An 18891-nucleotide genomic window follows, 5' to 3' on the forward strand; every position below is an offset into this window, starting at 1 on the left:
AACACTAATTTCTTTACAATTTCCAACTGTTCAATTCTCAGATGTTAAAAGCGCAATGCATAAGAACTGTTATGCTATGCTATTATGAATTAATGTATTGACATATGTAGTTTGCATACCATAGCAAACGATTTGTGCGAGATATTTAAGCCCAGTACAAATATCAGAAACGCACTTAAGGAAATACTTTATCTATAACCACTTTGCATTGCGTTTACTTTCAACTTCATATCGTGCAATGTTCTCACTTCATCACAACTGGGCAACTGACAAATTTGTTGACATATGTAAACTCGTCAATTGATATCAGACTGGATCTTTTAAAATTAACCAAATTTACATGTCTAACTGTGTCAATTAATGCACTACAAATGCATTAACCTATTTGCACTTCGAGTTCTATATATTATCACCTTACGTTGCATTCGATCTCAGTATTATAAAAGTCATCTTAAATTGTAATGAAAAGTCTACGAATATTTAATGCATTTGAAGTGCCATAAATAAGTTCGTTCACCTTGTTATGTTCTTTAAGGTATAAGCAACATTTTGCACCTGCTATAGAAAAACATCACTCTTTTCAAGACACAATATTTACTGTCTATTTCTGTTTTGCAGATGGACTGGTTACCAACGATTCTACTTGTGGCCCAACTTGTTAGTTTGGGACAGTCGGAACGAAGGATCATTAACCTGACCTCAGAGGCAAGTGATGATGTTTCTAGTCTTCACGGCGAACCGTCCACGTTCGGCCGCACCCCAATACAGATAGTCAGGGGCGAGAGGAGGACGACGGAACCCCCCGACGAGAAGTCGGGAACCAGGAAAACGAAATTCACCCCTCCGCGCTTCACCCAAGACAATTTCGGATCCCGCATCGTCCCCTTGTCCCGTCGTCCGGAGAACGCGGCCCTGTCCCCGGAAGTGGTAACGACGACGATCCCGCGGCAGAGATCGCGCGAACCGACGCGCGAGAGGAAGACGACCGTCCCGACGTCCCCGCCGCGATCGACGATCCACAGAGTCGTGGGCGGACACGTCAGGATACGCACCACGTCGACGCCCACCACCGCTCCCCCGCCCACCAAGGACCCGGCCGCTACCAAGAATGACGACGACGAAGATTCCAAAACGCTATCTCAACAGGTGGCGGACGGCAAGTACGGGCTCATACAGGAGCTGTTCCTTCACGGGCCCAAGCGGCCTGGCATCATCAGCTACGACGACAACAAGGAAGTCCCCCACGACGCGATAGAGAACCTTGGAGGGTTGAACCCAGAGGAGATATGGCTGTCCGAGGGCCACGTGCTGGTGCTGAAGGGCGGAGCGTTCCCGGAGAAGGATACATTCGACAACAACGTATGGAAGCCGATAGACGACTACGTTGCACCGCCGCGGCAGGTGAAGATACCGGCGAACCCGTCCGTACCGCCGCCTTTCCCGATCCAGCTGTACGATGGCGGCCCGGTTGAGTTCGTAGGGGGGAACAAGTCCCGCGTTCCCTTCTTCCCGTTCTTCTTCCCGCCACCGGGAAACTTCACCCCGGGGAGCCAGCCGCCGTTCCCGTTCCCGCAGGGCTTCCGGCCGCCGAACGGAACGAACCCGTTCTTCTTCCCGCCACCGAACAACGGCACCCCGTTCAGGCCCCCCTTCTTCCCGGGACAACCACCGCAAGGCCTGCCTCCAAGACCGCCAATCTCCCTGGAGAACCTCACCGACATAATCGACGACGACCCTTCGATTTTCTATCCGCCGCCTTACGATTTCTTCTATCCCAAGGATAACAGCACGGAGATTCCACCGGGACCACTTGTTCCGGGAATCGTGCTACCGCCTCCGCCGAACTTCTTCGCTCCTCTTGAGAACGACACCTACCCGAGAGGCAGGCGACCGAAAGTAAGACCCATGCCGAGGCCGACCTCGCCTCCGTACCGCGGAAACCAAGACCCATACCGTGACGTGTATCAAAAGCCCGGTCGTCCAAGACCGCAAACGGAGCGCCCGTACTACGTGTACAATACCGTCACGACGACCCCTACGCCACCCTACTACGGCACGAAAGAAGGCGTGACGACTCCGAAATACTATTACGGCTACTCGAACGTCGGTGCTGGAAGGCACCAAGGAAAGGTTCAGAGTCCCGAGATAAGAATCGTGGAACGTCCAACGCCGCCGATACAGTACATCGTCACCACGGCCAAAAAGGTGACGCCCACCACCAGGCCCGTGTACGTGTTCGATGCCAAGAAGATACCGAAAGGAGGCGACACAACGACAATCTCCCCGCCAATATATTACAACATTCAAGAAAATATTAACGACGTGCAGCCTGAGATGAAGCCATACTTCGTCTACGAACCTCCACGAGACATTGTCGGCAACAAGGGAACGGTAACAATAGATCCGACGCAACCACCAGCACAACCATATTATGTTTATAATGAACCTGGTAGATACAAATACTTAAAAACATCCACCACCACTTCCAAACCACCTCTATACTATTACTTAAATCCAGGAACGAAGGGGAACCAACCATCGGCTCGTCCAATTTATGCTTACGAGGACCCTAACACAGTGAAGGTCACGACACCCACACCGATCTACTACTACACCAGTCACAAGCCGGACAAGCTCAAACCTACCATGCGACCCATAATTGTTTACGAGGATCCAAGGGTTATTCACCACGGCAAGGGTCAAACCCCAACGGGGTCACCGCCAATCATTGTATACAACACCCCTGGAACGCTGGACAACAAAGGTCGACCATCGCCTCATCCGTACTACGTTTACGAAGACAATCAACGATACAAAACTATCCAAGATGCAACACCCAAACCACCACCGCAATACTATAGGATTCCTGAATATGGTGGATCGCCCAACAACGTCAAAGGCGGAGTATCCACAACAACAGCGCCACCATACTACTACAACGTGCGGCCTTCGCCTACTCCGTCCGTGACAAGGGTCCCAGATCAGCATTACTACAATCAGAACCAGGTCTCCCCATCTCCAACGCCCTTGTATGTGTACAATCTACCCGCTAAAGGTACAACCAAAACTACCAGCGCTCCTCAGTACTACTACGTACTGACTGGAGATCAGGGACAGGGTGTCTCTCCTAGCCCTGTGCAGTCTTACGTGTACATAGACCCCAACACGGGCCAAAGGTACCCCACAGCCTACCCTCAATCTTACAAGCAAAATCTCGTCACGGTGAAACCGGAGTATCAGGGAAAAGTTAACAACTATGTTAACCCCGTCACGGATGCTCCGGTGAATCCTTACGTCACCCATGCGGGCGGTCACGGGTTCGACGACATCACCAAGCAATACTTCTCAGCCTTCGGACAGAAGCTGCCAGAAAATGGAGGCCACTACGGCTCGACGACTCCCATCACAACGCTGAATTTCCCCCAGAGCCCAGTGACGGAGATACCCCTGAAGAAACCGTACCAACACGTGCCGTACAAATCGTCCACAGCCATCCCGCTTCACGACGACATCCTCGTGAACTACAAGAAGCCACTGCCTGGAGTCAACCCTGACAGCGAGTACGTCACACCCTTGATCACAAACGTTCACGACGGACAGGGGTCACTGGTGTCGTACGACCTTCCTGGCGGCAACGGTGGCCACTATTACTTCCTCACCCCACAGGCCATACTCCGCAGGACTGCCAGGAACCAGAATCAGGCTGCATCACAGAGCGAAAGCTCCATCAGGGTGAACACCCGCCCAAGGAAGAACGCGGGGCAATTCAGTGCATCAGGGGACTGAAAGTTTATCCCAGTCAGCTCCTCTCAACGCAGGATTTTGTGATAAGTGCGCGTATTGTGCCGAAACGAGGTCACCTTTCTTCACAAAACAAAGCGAGACCTCTTTAATATTCATCTCACGATTCTCCCTGTATGCATCTCAGCTTCAGTGCAATCCCAGTTTTCAGAAAGTAAAATCTTTTGCTACAGAACTTAGCAAGAGTAATTCACGGATCAGTGAATATTAAGTGCGTGTTGTGATATGTGAATACAGTGTGAGATTTTGCTCAACTTCCGTGCCACGTGATGTGAAACTGGAGCTAACAAGAACCAATAGTGTGTGTGTGTGTGGTGCATTTCAAAGGATTATAATGTTGATACAATACATTCCAACACATGCACTTCTATAAGGAACACTACAAAAAAAAAGTGTTGTGTGTGTGAAATCCTTATGCGAAAGCTTATAAAAACTTGCCTTGGGTGTAGGCATGTTTATGACGTTTCGGTCAAAATTCTGAAAACTGAACTTAAAGACATTTTTATCATTTAGTGTTATAAACATGCCTAGGCTTCTGGCAAGTATGGAGCATGCATTACACTTTCAATCTTCTATTGTAAGAAGAATATATTTTAGTGTGACGTTCACACGATACTCACAAATGATATTTATCTGTGTGTACATATATATCTGTTGTAGTCGATTTTCTGAATCGGTTAAGACTAAGCCATATAATTCAAGGAACGTTTGTATTTATGAACTGAGGAAAAAAAGACTTTGCTACTTTTTCATTCATGTAACTTTTTACAACAAACAATTTGCTTTGGAAGTAAATTAAAAATTAGACAAAATTGAAGTTGACTAGTTACTTACATAGAACCCTTTAAATTTTGTCATTAATACACATTGCGCTGAATTCGAAATCTATGTAAAATGCAAACATCTTATAATAAAATGGACAGTTCAAACAAAACAAATTATATTGTTGATAATCCTCACATCACATACACATGATTGATTGATTTGTTGTTTTAAGTCCACTTTATGCACAGGAAGGCTAATCGGAACTGGACCTACAGTTTAAAGTGGGATCCGAACCACTGTGCCATGTGCTTCCACCGGGTATCGAACCCGGGACTCCTTGATTACAAGGCGGCGACGTTACCACTACGCCATCGGGGAGGCCCCGCATACACATGAATAAATGTTAAAAGTTTTAGGTTCACTTTAGATCAATCAAGCTAATCGGGATTAGATTTATAGTTTAAAATGGAATCCAAACTATTGTGCAATTTCCACCGGGATTCGAACCCCGAACGCCTTGATTTTACAAGATTTTACAGTTACTACCACGACATCGGGGAGGACCCTTCAATTGCAAGTTGTTGTTTTTTCGTCGCTTTTCTGCCACTTTCCTTTTAGCTAATCGCAACGATATGAAACTGACGAAGGGACCTCACAAAAACAGTCACGCCCATGTCAGTATTCGAAACCGGGATCCCTGACGTCGTAGCGCCCCTAACCACTCTGCCACGCAAGTAGGCTTTAATTACAACAGGGGGAAAATGATGAGGGGAATGACCTGGAGGTATGGATTCTTTTCTCTTAGTAAGTGTATGAATGAATGAATTAGGCTATATTACGTCGCTTTTATACCACTTTCGGCTAATTGCGAAGATGAATATGAATGGTGATAAGACGAAGTGGATGATGAAGTGGATGAAGGGGCAATAACAATCAAATATGGACGACACAACGCAATTCCTACAGAGCATTATACTGGTTGCAGGTTCAGGTGCCAGAGATTCGTTAGTCTGTAGCAATGCAGTCCAGGGTGTAGTTCGTGGAAGTGAGGTTGACATTTGGGTGTCTGTGGAAAGGGTCACCCCGTACCACCCCTCTGGTAAGCGATTCTGGGGCCCAATCAACCTCCTACCAAAGGAGTCCCGCAACATCAGTGATTATCCACACATCCCCTAACACTCCTCCAAAATTTCAACACCCTCCTGAATTTCACAAAGGCCCAATTTATGGTCATTTTGGCTCTAATGTACACTTAGACCCCCCCATTGAAAAATTCTGGATAAACCCCTGTCTGCAGCAAAGGCGGTCTAGAGCCTGTGTTAGACATCATCTTCACATCCCTTATATTATGTTTTCATGCAATTACTACTTTTAAATAATAAAACATTCACGTGCATTAACTACGTGTGAAGCTATAACATGACTTTAACACACACAAAGAGAGAGAGGACGAACACACACATGTTCTCTAATGGTGAAACCATTCCTGAAAAAACCCTCACACAATGGTTTCTGGAAACGTAACATCTGCAATTTCTCTTTCCGTCGTTATCTTTGATGATCAACTTTCACCCGCAACTTCACACCGTTTATTAATTTAACCACAACAAAACAGTCACACGAGGGCGACCATTATCGCTCCGTTCCCTCGGCGGTGAATAATTACGCTTTCACGTGGGCGCTGAGAAAATGCGTCCAACGGCGGCTCTTTCGATCGGAAGGGCACCCGGCGTTCATCCACGCGCTTATCCTCGCTCGTGCCAACGAACTGAAAGTACTAATTGAGAGCAATAAAGAAATGTATCCATCAGACAGAAGCAATGGAGACAGGACCCCGCTGTTACGAGAAACGAGTCTTCTCCTAGGTGGTGACGAGATGAGACTTGGTAGGTACATCCTGGCTTTTATGCCACTTGAGGCTAATGTTAATGATGATAACTCGTGGACGAAACCGATGAAAGGACACTCGTAAATAAGCATTCAGTCCGGGCATCAGGTTGATCACCCAAGGCACTCTGCCATCGAAGTGGCACTCGCTGTAAGCATTGTCTTGATACACATCACTCGGCCGACATGGGTGAGTTTTTTAAGTCCACTTTATGTACAGATGATCTAGTCGGGACTGGACCTAGCTTCACGTGGGATCCGTATTACCGTGTGCCTCCACCGCGTATCGAACTTGGGACCACTTCATTACAAACGTGACCGACATTACCACTATCCCATCTGGAAAGCTCTGGTTTAAATATTGAAAAGATGCCGAGAAAAGAGATTTGCAACTGGGTCATTCCATGACAAGGTACCCCCTGAATCTCAATGTTTAAAATTAAATGGAATGATGTAATTTTATTCATCTTGTGAGTCAACCACCTAAAATTGTCACTTGGATAAAAATTCAAGTATTATACATAATTTAGTTAATAGTAGAAGCTATTTTACGTTTTGTTTGTTTAACTTTTGATCTACTTTGTCCTACCCGTGACACCAAAAAACAATTAATTTCTCCTTAAACTGTCATCCTTTCCAACGCCACTGGAATATTCAAAGGTCAATTACTCTCTCTTTTACCTTAAATAATTTATTTTTGACAACTTGAAAATTGACAAAAATTAAAGTTCCTATTAAGTAAAGAAAGAGGAAGTGTTCTATGTTCCCAACCGTGACAAGAAATTGTTCACCTGTAGCTATAAATCTGGGAAAGTATTCTAAGGTTCGTTATGCATCAACAGTGTTTAGTTTCATAATTCCTTGCACATAAACTGTAAGAAAAATGTTGCTTAAGTATTAGTAGAATAGTTACTTCAATGTCAAAAAAGTCAAAAATGTAGTCTGTGTGTCCCACCCGTGACAATGGACCAACTCGAGACGAGGCCGAACACGAGACAGGTGTCCATATTCACGAGACGACACTGTACCAACTAGGTACCTCCGGGTAGAGAGTACGGAACGCTCGAGCTTCGAGAGCCCAGTGGTTGATCCCCTTTCAACTGGGTTAAATACATGCCAGTAAACGATGCCATTGTACAGCCACCGTAACACGTGGGAACTCCGAGCACCATGTAGCCGGCGGTGTTGCAATTCCCGACCTCTAAACTGACCAGAAGTTCACACCGAACCGAGAACGGGAACAATTACAAGTTTCACAAGGTATGCAGATTACGTTTGTTTGTGCGTAAACTGCATTTGCGATGCGACGTCGTCTGTTTACTCCGGCATGTAAAACGAGCGGGGATAGGATTTCATCATCCGACTGAAGAACGTGAAGGATTCGAGCACGAATGGCTTCTCCATGATGGCAGACGTGAAGAATGTATTCCAGACCAACACGAGATGTATAGAAAGACTGAATTACAGATTGCCTGCTGGATTTTCAAGTTGGACTAGTGGAGTGATACTTTCTCATCTGCAAGTTCTCTTCGCCTCTCGCGATATTGTTATCGTACTTGTTGGCAGACCTTTGTTCCCAGAATGGACTACGCAGACAAGCTAAAAAAAAATGGACGAGCGACTTGAAGAACGTCGTAAGAGAATGGCTACCGCTTATATTTTCCTTACAATTGACAAAATTAAAGGTTTACCAAGAAAAACAAGGGCTACAAATTGGATCGAAAGAAAATATAGCAATCGCGACGATGAGAATGAATGGAGCACTGGAAAAATATAACTACGAAAATGGGAATTCAGGCACATGATTTAATGTTGCTCTGATTTGACCTGGCTTATTTTACTTCGCTTTTCAGCCATAATCACGAAGATGAGTGATATGATGAAATGGATGAAGGGACACTCACAAAGAGCATCCATACCCGGGCAGGGATTCGAACCCAAGATCCATGTCGTCGTTGAGCGCGCTGTGATAACCGCTCCGGACGGAGGTAGGCAGAATTACCTTTGCAATTGCTACAAACAAAACATACTGCTTATTTATAGTCAGGTAGATAGATATCTGCTCGGTATGGTTGATTGATTAAATTGGTGTTTTAAGTCCACTTATGCACAGTATGGCTAATTCTGACTGGACCTACAGCTTAAAGTGGGATCCGAACCACTATGTGCCTCCACCGGATATCGGAACCCCTTGATTACAAGGGACAACGCTACCACCGAGCCATCGGGGAGGCTCTCGCTCGGTATGGTTGAAAAAGACGTCTACAGTAAAGTAAATTTTGTTTAGTTAAATTTTTCTACTTTCCTCTTATAGCCTCGAACAAGACCGAGATTCTCGGACATCAAGTCTCGAATGATACAAGGCCGTCTCGGTACCATCCCCCCCGCCCCGGGGGGGGGGGGGGCACACCACCACTATAACTAAGATAATGCGTAGGTCTACGTGCTATAAATCTAGGAATTCCGTTCATTTACTCTACATACGTAGATTGCACAAAGCCTCAAATACCAACATGCGACAAAATTCGCTCCGAGAAGTGTTTTGAGGAGGCCTGGTACCCCTGTTTGCGTGACCAACGTGTCACCCAGGGGCGAAAAGGAACATACACACGCAACTGTCGTAACAAAGTGTTAAATGTAATATACATGCAATACAAAATCATGAAACAAATGAAGCCGGGCCTTGCCTTTCACGACGACCTTCATAATAGAGAATGACAACTTTCACAATCAAAATGGACCTGATATTTCGATAGACGCATGTGCGAACATGCACGTGGACAATTAGAGTGCGTAAGGATATCGAAGACTATGGTCACACTGCCGCTATACGGCACTGAACAAGACCAGGGTGGCTACAAACAAGCCGAAATAAAATTCCCTGACTTTTCCAGGTTTTCCAGGACAAAATTTACATTTTTCCCTGACAATTACAAACTAAACTAAATCGATGTTTTTGCAAATAGAAATAATAAACTCACACAGATCCACGTATGGTTTTGTTAAGTACCAATATTATCTTCTATGAAATTGACTTAATTTCTCTATTCTCTATGATTTGAATTCAAACTGCAAAATAGTGAATTTGGAAAATTATTACAATTCACAAGCTAGGGAAGGATTACGGAATTTTGTCATACGCAGTAAGTTTAAAATAAAATACTTGATTATTTTTAAGTTACGACTAAATGAGATAAGAGTGAAGAGTGAATGATTAAGAAATACAATTCGTAATTATCAGTCTCCTTATACATTCTCGGTATTATATGTTGATATTTCCACTGAGGTTTGGAACCCTCTGCTTGCAAGTACCATGAGTGTGGACTCATTTTTCAATGCATAAAGCTACTTCTCTCTTCTCTGTAAAGCAAAACAACTTAACTCTTGCATATAAGTGAAACAATTGAATCGAACAAAATAAAGTGTCATATTTCCTTACATTATCACTGGGATTTCTGCTTCAGTACAGTATATCCAAGTGAAGTACTGTGAAACTGACAACATGCAGTTATACCATTAATGCTGACGAAAAGGGTATGTAGGTATTAGAAATTTAACGCAAGGAATTTATAGAATTGCATTGTATAGGTACCTGATTTAGCTAACCACACATTAAAACAGGAAGACACTAATAATAAAAGTTTGTGAAATTTCATATACGAGGGGCATCCTGAAAAAGCTCCAATGGTGCCTGTACACATCACTAGTGGTCAGAGATAGACACACACACATGCAAGCAGGAAGAAGTGGCATATAACTGTAATCTGGTACAGTTGCAATGCAGCCGTTTTAGGACAGTTCTAGGTTAAAGATTGCAGCTCTCATACAGTTTCCCACAGACTGCGATGTAGCCTACATTGCACGCTCACATGTGCAGAACCCCATACAGCTGAGTATACACGGGCCCTTTGCATCACTTCATGTGAGAGATCTTGGACCACTCCCTGTAAAGCCCTAGTCTTGCATGTACAGACTTTCATCTCTTTGTTTAACTGAAGAAAGAGCGGGTGGTGCCGTCCGATAGTTGTCGGACGTCGTAGTAAGGCATTTTGTTGGGCAAACTAAAGGAACATGGAAACAAATAGGTTCCATTGATACATACGATTTTTGTCGAATATCGCCACCCGACAAAGTATCTCACTACAACATGCGACAGAAATTGCATGGACTGCAACATCCAACAAAAATCGAATGCATAAACAAGAATAGCTTTAGACTGCAAATATGCTGCTGGAATTGTATTACTCTTCTGGCTCACTCCACCTTATTTAATGTAGCAGTGCTTACGAAGGTCTTCTTTCATCATCCTGACGTATTACTGGTTTCGCACAAGTTAACATACGTTTACAATGGCATTGCACTATTCTTAGATATCAAGAAGAATCCAACCAAACGGGATATATATTGAATACTATCACGAGCAAGTGAAACATAAATCTGCATTGGTGAACGTTATAAGAATTGGCAAGTGCATGCTCCCAACCTCTAATTTACAACAACACTAGTATTGCAATGAAATTAACGCCAATCTCTATCCTGTCTGTTTAAACTCGTAAGAGATGGTCATTAATCTTTCACTGAGTGAAGTTAATGTCCAATATTATGAAATAAAATACTAATAATAAATACGTAAATATTTTAATATATTTACTCGAATCATTCAATCATCAAAGCAAATCACTTTCTTCAAGAATTGATTTTTCTCTGCTAGCCCTGCTAAATTTTCACTTTCCATCTACTGATTTATACGAGGGGTGGCCAAAAAGTAATTTCCAATTAGTTGGGACATTAATTTATTGCAAACGCCAAAGCCGTGAAAAATGTTAATTGCTGCGAAGTTATGTTTATGAATGTGCAGTGATGTCTGGACACATTTTTCGCCCATTCGAAATATCGAAATAATGCGAATTTGGCATAAAATGCGAATTGTTGGCGTCTTTAGCGATTTTTTAAAAAGAAATGTCCTAAAACAACGAAAAATTCCATGAAATCCAACATTCTTGTCTTTTCTAGGCCATGTTTGTGTACATAGAACATGCAAGTTTTCCAACATTTTACTCAAGAGAAAACTATAGAGTTATACGTACATGGCATAATTCCGACAGCCACATTAAGTCATGTATTTCCCACGATATTTTTCAACTTCTATCAAAACTATTTGCATCACAGAGCAAAGTGGCAGGGTTCTAACAGGAGATCGAGTGTGTATCTACCGTCACACGGGAGCCACATCCTCGTATTTGTCGCACGAGATATGTTTTGAATTACCAAGCCAAGTGCGCACCATCGGCATTTGTCGAGCGAGTAATAATGGAGCTCAGTCATTAGGGCGTGTGACTACTATGCGAGAGACCCGGGGTCGATAATCTGCAGGGTAGAACCAGGATGTTTCCCACCTATTCAAATGCTCCGGCGCCCACCCAGGATCATATGAAGCTGGTACCTTGAGGACACTGAGGGATAAAGGTAGCCAGGAGCGTGGTGCCGATCACATCACCCCTATCTTCAGAGGTGATCAAGAAAGTGTGGGGCCCCTCCATCTGTTGACAAGTCCCCTTACTACTCCCATATGTACAAGAAAAAATGATAATTCAATGCATTTTCCACGTAATATTTATAGGCTTAACCATTACTCCCCCGATGATACCATATGGTATCATCAGAGTAAGGTCGTACTGGCCCGATGATACCATATGGTATCATGGTGCCGATTATGAAATGAATGTGCTTTTTGGACCTTCATACTCTTATGTTATGTGGAAACTCTGACACAGGTCTGGTGCAAGCCTGGGAAATTCATATTGATGACCAACCTCCTCCCCCCCCCCCCACCGCAACATATCCATGCCATATTTCCGAACAGAGTTTCACATTTTGGCTCATTATTCAACTTGTATGGCACCCAGGAACATGAAACATGTTTCAATCTCTTTGGAAACGTCCAATCTTTGTACTAAGGTTTGCGCCTTCTCCCCAAAATAGCGGGAGAAGAAGGGCAAACTCCAGATTTTTGTTGTTTTTTTTTTCATTGAAATTCGGGGTTGTGCCCCCAACCCCCTCCTCGGTTCAGCGTTCTGTGTTGTACCCGGTTGCATGCGCTGATGTTTTAGCTAAAAAACAAAAGTCATCCGATGCAGATTGCTCCCATAGTGCCAGAGTTATAACAATTTTCCTCCAAAAATGCAAATTACCTATTTTTGGTAAAAAAAATCACATATGGGCTTATTATTCAACTTGTATGGCACCCAAGAACATGAAACATATTTCATTCTCTTGATAAATATCCATTCTTTGAAAAGAATACTAAAGTTCGCGGTTTCTCTCCAAAATAGTTGGAGAAGAGGGGGCAAACTCCAGATTTTTATGTTTTTTTCCATTCAAATTCGGGGTTGTTCCCCAAACCCCCCTCCTCGGTTCAGCGTTCTGAATTGTACTCTGTTATATGCATTGATATTTTAGCTGCAAAACAAAAGTTATCCGAAGTAGATTGCTCCCGTAGTGCCTGAGTTATAACAATTTTCCTCCAAAGATGTTCGAATTTAAAATTCCCGCCGAGAAGCCCGGGAGAGAGAAATTTCTATCTATCTCTCTCCCCTCCTGCCATCACCGGTTTCTGGCGCCGTTGTTATGTTGCGCATAAAAGGGGCCTAAAAGTTGAGGCCGAAACTTACGAAAAAGATTTCCTGTTCCCGTGCAGTGTTCCATAACGATATCTTAAATAAATAAATAAATAAATAAAAAAATCAAAAATCAATGAAGACGAAATTCCCTGACATTTCCCTGACTTTTTTTGACACCTCAAATTCCCTGACTTTTCCCGGTTTTCCCGGTTTTCCAGGTCTGTCGCCACCCTGAAGACGGAATGATACTTTCCTACGTCGTACTCAAAAATGTGCCCTACATGCAGTGGCGTGTCCAGGATTTTCGATTTGATTTGCTTTATTTTACTTCGCTTTTTGTGCCACTTTTGGCTAATTTGCGAAGATGGGGATGAGTGATGATATGAAATTCATGAATGGACACTCAGTAGCCTAGTTGTGCTTTTCAAATAATAACCCCAACCGGTTCCTTTACAAGAACGAAACTCCGTTAGAAACATAATTTCACCATCCCCGGTGCTGAATAATAACTTTGCGTCCATGCTTCCCGGATGGCGTCGTGGTAGCGTCGTCGTCTTGTGATCAAGGGGTCGCGGGTTGGGATACCAGGGAAAGGCACATAATGGTTCAGATCCCAATTTAAACTGTACTCCCACACCCGATTAGCCTATTTGTGCATAAAGTGAACTTAAACTCAATACAAAATCCCTTGTGAGCACACCCAGCATTTTCAGTACAAAGAGTTAGAAGCTCATTCACTAAACGTATTGTATGCTGGTGGGAAGCCACTGGCTGCGTTTCACAACTGTTTCTACAAGATCATTAGGCGACCGAGAGCTCCTGCAGCGAGCCAGCCGTTCGGCAACAGGGTTGCCCTGTCAAGAACTAAAAAGCCATATTTCAAGAGTAAAATTAAAGAATGAATTTTCGAAACACTGACGAAGTAGATGTAAATATCTAAAAGTGGTTCTATAGACACGTCCTTTCCCAGGGCTCAGGCAAATTTTGGTGACTTTCTGTCGACTGGTTATCGAGATAATCGTGACTAAAGTTTCCCCATAAGCTTCTTACATATGTTTGACAAGGTAAATGCTCAAATCTTTGCTGGGGGTGGAGAAGAGAAGGCCTTAAGGCTCATCTAGACCTTTGGCCGACGCTCATGCAACTTTTCGAATTTTCCTCTCTTTTCGAAAAACCGATTTCATATTCCAAAATGTGAAAAATTACATTTGCTTACAATTTCTTCTAAGCCCCGCGACAGGTTAAGTTTGCAGCAGGTTTTATGTATCAATCCACTCTAGAGCGGAACTCAGCATCCCCGTGCCAGTCTCACCTTAACCGCTGAGCTGTTCATATCACAGACAGTGATAAAATCCGCAGGATTGTATAGATCGACCACAAGGAAAAAAAACCTTGGGATGAGAAGTCCCCGCGCAGCTTTCCCTTCTTCCCTCCACCTCGAGCCATAAGGAAGCATTGTCCACTCTCCCCCTCCCCTACTAGCGGGGGTACGGTGCACAGGAGCCGCGGGTCTGCGCAGGTTGTTTTGCTCGTGGTTCCACTATAGCGGAACTATTTTCTGCGCGCACGTTTGGGACTATATATGCGAAAAGTTGCTGCAAGGTTAACCTGTCGCGGGGCTTAGAGCATTCACGCGAATCATCGTGTAGTTTCCTTTCGCTGTTGTCTAGATATTATCAATAGTTACAAGCACGAAACTATTTATAATATATACGCAATGAAGATTCACGTGAATGTTCTGAAGAAATTGTAAGCAGATGTAATTTTTCAGATTTTTGAACATCATAACGGTATTTCGCAAGGAAAGGAAAATTCGAAAGAAAAAAAATGCCTTGGCGTCGGCTTAGACTTTTTGAAGAGGACGTTCTAACAGTAATCAGTCGCAATGATTGCACCAAACATAGGTTTGGCAACACAGCCCGCAAACGACAAATCACTTAGTGGCGGGAAGCTTCTGGCCTATAGCGTGACGAGGAAAGGTTTAAGTATTGTCTTCCAGATAAGGTGGTATTTTGACACCAGGCCGCTGGAATGAAACACTGGCTCCAAGCAACTTATACGAGGAGATGGGTTGGTATGTGGTTCTCGTTACATTTGATTTACAATTTTGATTTCTTATGGTGGACGAAATTACGGAAACAGAGTGGAATGGTGTGTCTACGGTTGCGTTTGATCCACCAGCAACCGCAATTTCTCTTTCTCTCCTAGACAGAATCATACGTGCGTGAAGTATGGTATTGTGGGCAAGCAAGAACTACTTCGGCGTATTTTCATTCAACCTAATTCGTGATTTCTTTTCGAGAAATCACAAGATGATTCTTCCGAATCGTTAGATCGTATCGTAATTCTGGAAGAAAAAAGATGAAAAGTGAAACTTCTACAAATTGCCTAAAAAAAAGGCTTCACAGACTCTTTTCCAGAAGCTTTTTCATGAAGCTTTCGTCGTGCTAGTGTCCTGCTCTGCTGTCTTTGTAAAATGAACAGCAAGCTTACCGAGCTTTGGCGATCAGAGACATGGGTTTCCTGTTGTCTTTCAGTTTTGCATTAGTGCCATCTATTAGTTCTCTTTTACGGACTTATCATTCATTGCAAGAACAATGATTGACAGCAATTTCCGGATCTGTTTCCAGAACTGGGTACTAGGGTAGATTATTACTCGGGTGCAGGGTATTTAAGGACCCGGACCTGGCCATCTTTTTAACTATTATTATCGTATCAATCCCTAAGATTATATGTTTATTTTATTAAGTCTCTCTGAACGCTTCACGTTGACCAGGGCATTCACTTGTTTTTCTCAGTTGTCTCAAGCCTCTGAGGCATGTTTACAATGCATTGTGTTGTGCCATGCAAACCTCCTGAGCATTCAGGAAACAGGTAATACTTCTGGTTATAGAGTCAGCGATTTGCATGGTGGCAATTAAAAACACGATTCGGCATAGAGGAAGAGCTCGATGGCCTAGTAATATAGAGGTGAGACAAGCTGAGAGTGGACTGACTTTTGGGATTGAGTTGAGAGAGTAGAGGTGGTCAGCAAGGCAGTAGGTCAGAAGTGGAACGACGCTTTGGTCTACGAATTGGAGAAGCTAACAGAGGACTTCGCATATTCTATTCAGCTTAATACTTCAGATAGACAGGTAATTATCCTAACACCCAGACATGATTCAGGTTCAACGGTTCACAAAACCCAACGAGTGACCATTGTCTTTTCTGTAGTCTAGTTCCTTAGTGTGATTTTGTACCTTTCGCATTGCCAAGCGTTAACTCGTCATGCCAATGACGAGTGGTCTCATCAGAGGATGAATGATGAGTAATCTACATCACCCATTGATTAATTGGTTAACATTCTAGGTACTTGTAAGATCCCACGAACTTAGGTTCGTTACGTTATTTTGTTTACACAGTCCGTTCCTTGAGATTACATTTCTTATTATTGTCTTCACATTTTACATTAAGGGACAAAGAACAAAATATCTTTTGGTGCAGTCAAGGTTTCCCGGAAGTGGCATTTTTCCTTACCTTGGTTCCCATTTTAAACTATGGGTTCAGTTCCGAAGCGCATATATTTGAACTAATCTTTGCCAAACGTTACTTTTCTAACTCCCACGTGTAATGGTAACGATGAGTATGGTTGGTAAAGTGGTTCACTTTACTCACAGAGGCTAATGGGGACTGGGACTTTGTTTAAAATACGATAAAGACCTTCATGAAACACGGGGTAATGTGCCTCCACGAGAAATTGAAGACTGGATCTCTTAGTTCGGTCCTATCCCATCGGAAGGCTCTAGTCAACTGGTGAAATTGATGAACGATCACAATGAAACGTCTACGCCTTGTCCAGAATTCGAACCATGGGACCTTCAATTCGTAGCGTGTGCATGTCAACCCAAGGCAGCTTTCAGACCGAAGCGACACTGTCTCTTACATTCTGTAGGCAGGCATTCGCCGCGGATGCGCGAACAACAGACCGACGCGACACGGTGCACGTCATTTATAAAAAAAAAACAGTCCGAAAGGTTGGACTGATTACTTAGGGTTTGCTTCCAAACGACACATTTCGGCTATCGCTTCGGTCTGAAAGCTCTCGCAGTTTTCTCAATAGCGTGGACCGTGTCGCCTACGTCTGTTGATCGCAAATGCTAATTTTCAGACCGAAGTGACCAGCGACACTGCTGGAAGCGACACCATTGAGAAAATGGTCCTGCCCAAGAAACAAGCAGGTGACATGTGCAGCTTGTGTCACCTCTGTACGAAAAGTACTTAGGTTTTTTAAGTCGACTTTATGGACAGATAGGCTAATCGGGACTGGACCTACAGTTTAAAGTGGGATCCCAACCACTAACTGCCTCCATCGGGTATCGAGATTACAAGACGACCACGTTACTATTACGCCATAAGGGGGGGATGCATTTAGTTCCGAAGGTTCGTTTCCAAACTAGGCGTTTTGCTTGTCGCGTTGGTCTGGGAAAAGAAGCCTTACAGATTCGACGGGTCCCGTGTCGCCTGTTGCATTGATCTGGAAGCTAACAGAATAACCCTTACACGCAACGAACATCTTGGAATGTTTCCCTCTAATAAGGCTTCCTGGAGCAGAGACAAACAACGAAAACAACAGTTGCACCAAATTTACCTTTCCTACCAAAAATAAAGAACAGATTCTTTTGTTTATTGCAACAAAAGAACCCGTCACGATCTGCTACCACGACCATGAAAGAAACTAATTTACCCGGCATCTGAGTTTTTTCGATCGCGTTCCATTCTAACGTTCCCAAGGCCGTAGAAAACACGTATCACTCTTGTACCCAATGCGCTGGGCGAGGCAGGGCCGAGGGCAGAAGGCGCTTGACGGAACTCGAAAGTGGTGACTCGGCGTTGCCAATTAGAAAACAACAACGGGAAAACCAGAAGCGAAGACAAGTACAATAACTGCACTGCTGCATGCTATAATTTCAGCATGCAGGGAGCCATGTCAAGGTAGTTTGGTCAATTATTATCGAATGGCTTACAAATATATGGACCTTAGCCCGACGCCAGAACAGATATTCCAAAATTTAAAATATTACATATCCTTGGAATTACTTCTAGATCATTCACGTGAAACTTCGTGTAGTTTGCTCTTAATAGTTTCGTGGCTACATATTAATATTAAACTATTGAGAATATCTACAGGGGATGGACAAAAATATGGAAACCCCTGCGAAGAAAAGCCGGAATGCTGTAGCTAATAAGGTGCATGAGCGCTTTTAGCTTCCAAATCGGCCTGTAGTCTCCGAGGAATGAACAAATACAAGTCCTGGATGGTGGATAATGGGATATTGCACCATTCTTCATGCAAAACATAGTCACAATCCCTCTGTGTCCTTCTGTCACTCAGTGTACATTTTCGTCCATGCAGGTGTTGATCTGATTTTGTCTTTCCAGACACACTAAAATGTCATCTTTAGGGCACTGTAGTTAAGGAAAAATCCTTTTTTTTCCGTGTCCAAAGACGAGGCCCAACATAATATATGTTCATTTTGGGTCATTGTAGGCCAGAAAAAGGTTGGTTTTATTTGCCTTTTTTTTTGGCTTATTGGTCCTTTGTTAGCCTATTTTTAGGTCTTAACTGCTCTATTTTACAACTTCACCTTCTTTCGACTAGGTTTTTACTGACCATTCTCAATTCGAATCATCATCAGTTCATCACCTCTTAAACATCCTTTCTGTAGTAAAGAAAAAAAAATACATAAATATATTTGAACCATCTCTGAAACGAGAGAAAAACATTTTAGGACCACTGAAGCAGATACGGTACAAGGTCCTTTAACCGTAACTTGTCTGG

At 43.5% G+C, this 18891-nt stretch overlaps 2 protein-coding genes across 3 annotated transcripts in view; one reads left to right on the forward strand and one right to left on the reverse strand.

Moving 5' to 3' along the window:
• The window catches only part of LOC145993760 (uncharacterized), a 55081-nt gene extending 50411 nt beyond the window's left edge, over window positions 1-4670 (forward strand). For both annotated transcript variants that reach the window (XM_083129527.1, XM_083129525.1), the window contains exon 2: window positions 619-4670. In XM_083129527.1, coding sequence (XP_082985653.1) covers window positions 619-3786 — 3168 coding nt within the window. In that variant the 3' untranslated portion in view covers window positions 3787-4670. The remainder of the gene's footprint in view (window positions 1-618) is intronic.
• Naa15-16 (N-alpha-acetyltransferase 15/16) overlaps window positions 1-18891 on the reverse strand; it is a 225806-nt gene that overhangs the window by 127193 nt on the left and 79722 nt on the right. The window lies entirely within an intron of this gene.

The sequence above is a fragment of the Lepisma saccharinum genome, chromosome 10 (genome assembly GCF_977018435.1).
Source record: "Lepisma saccharinum chromosome 10, izLepSacc3.1, whole genome shotgun sequence".
Classification (NCBI taxonomy): Eukaryota; Metazoa; Arthropoda; class Insecta; order Zygentoma; family Lepismatidae; genus Lepisma; species Lepisma saccharinum.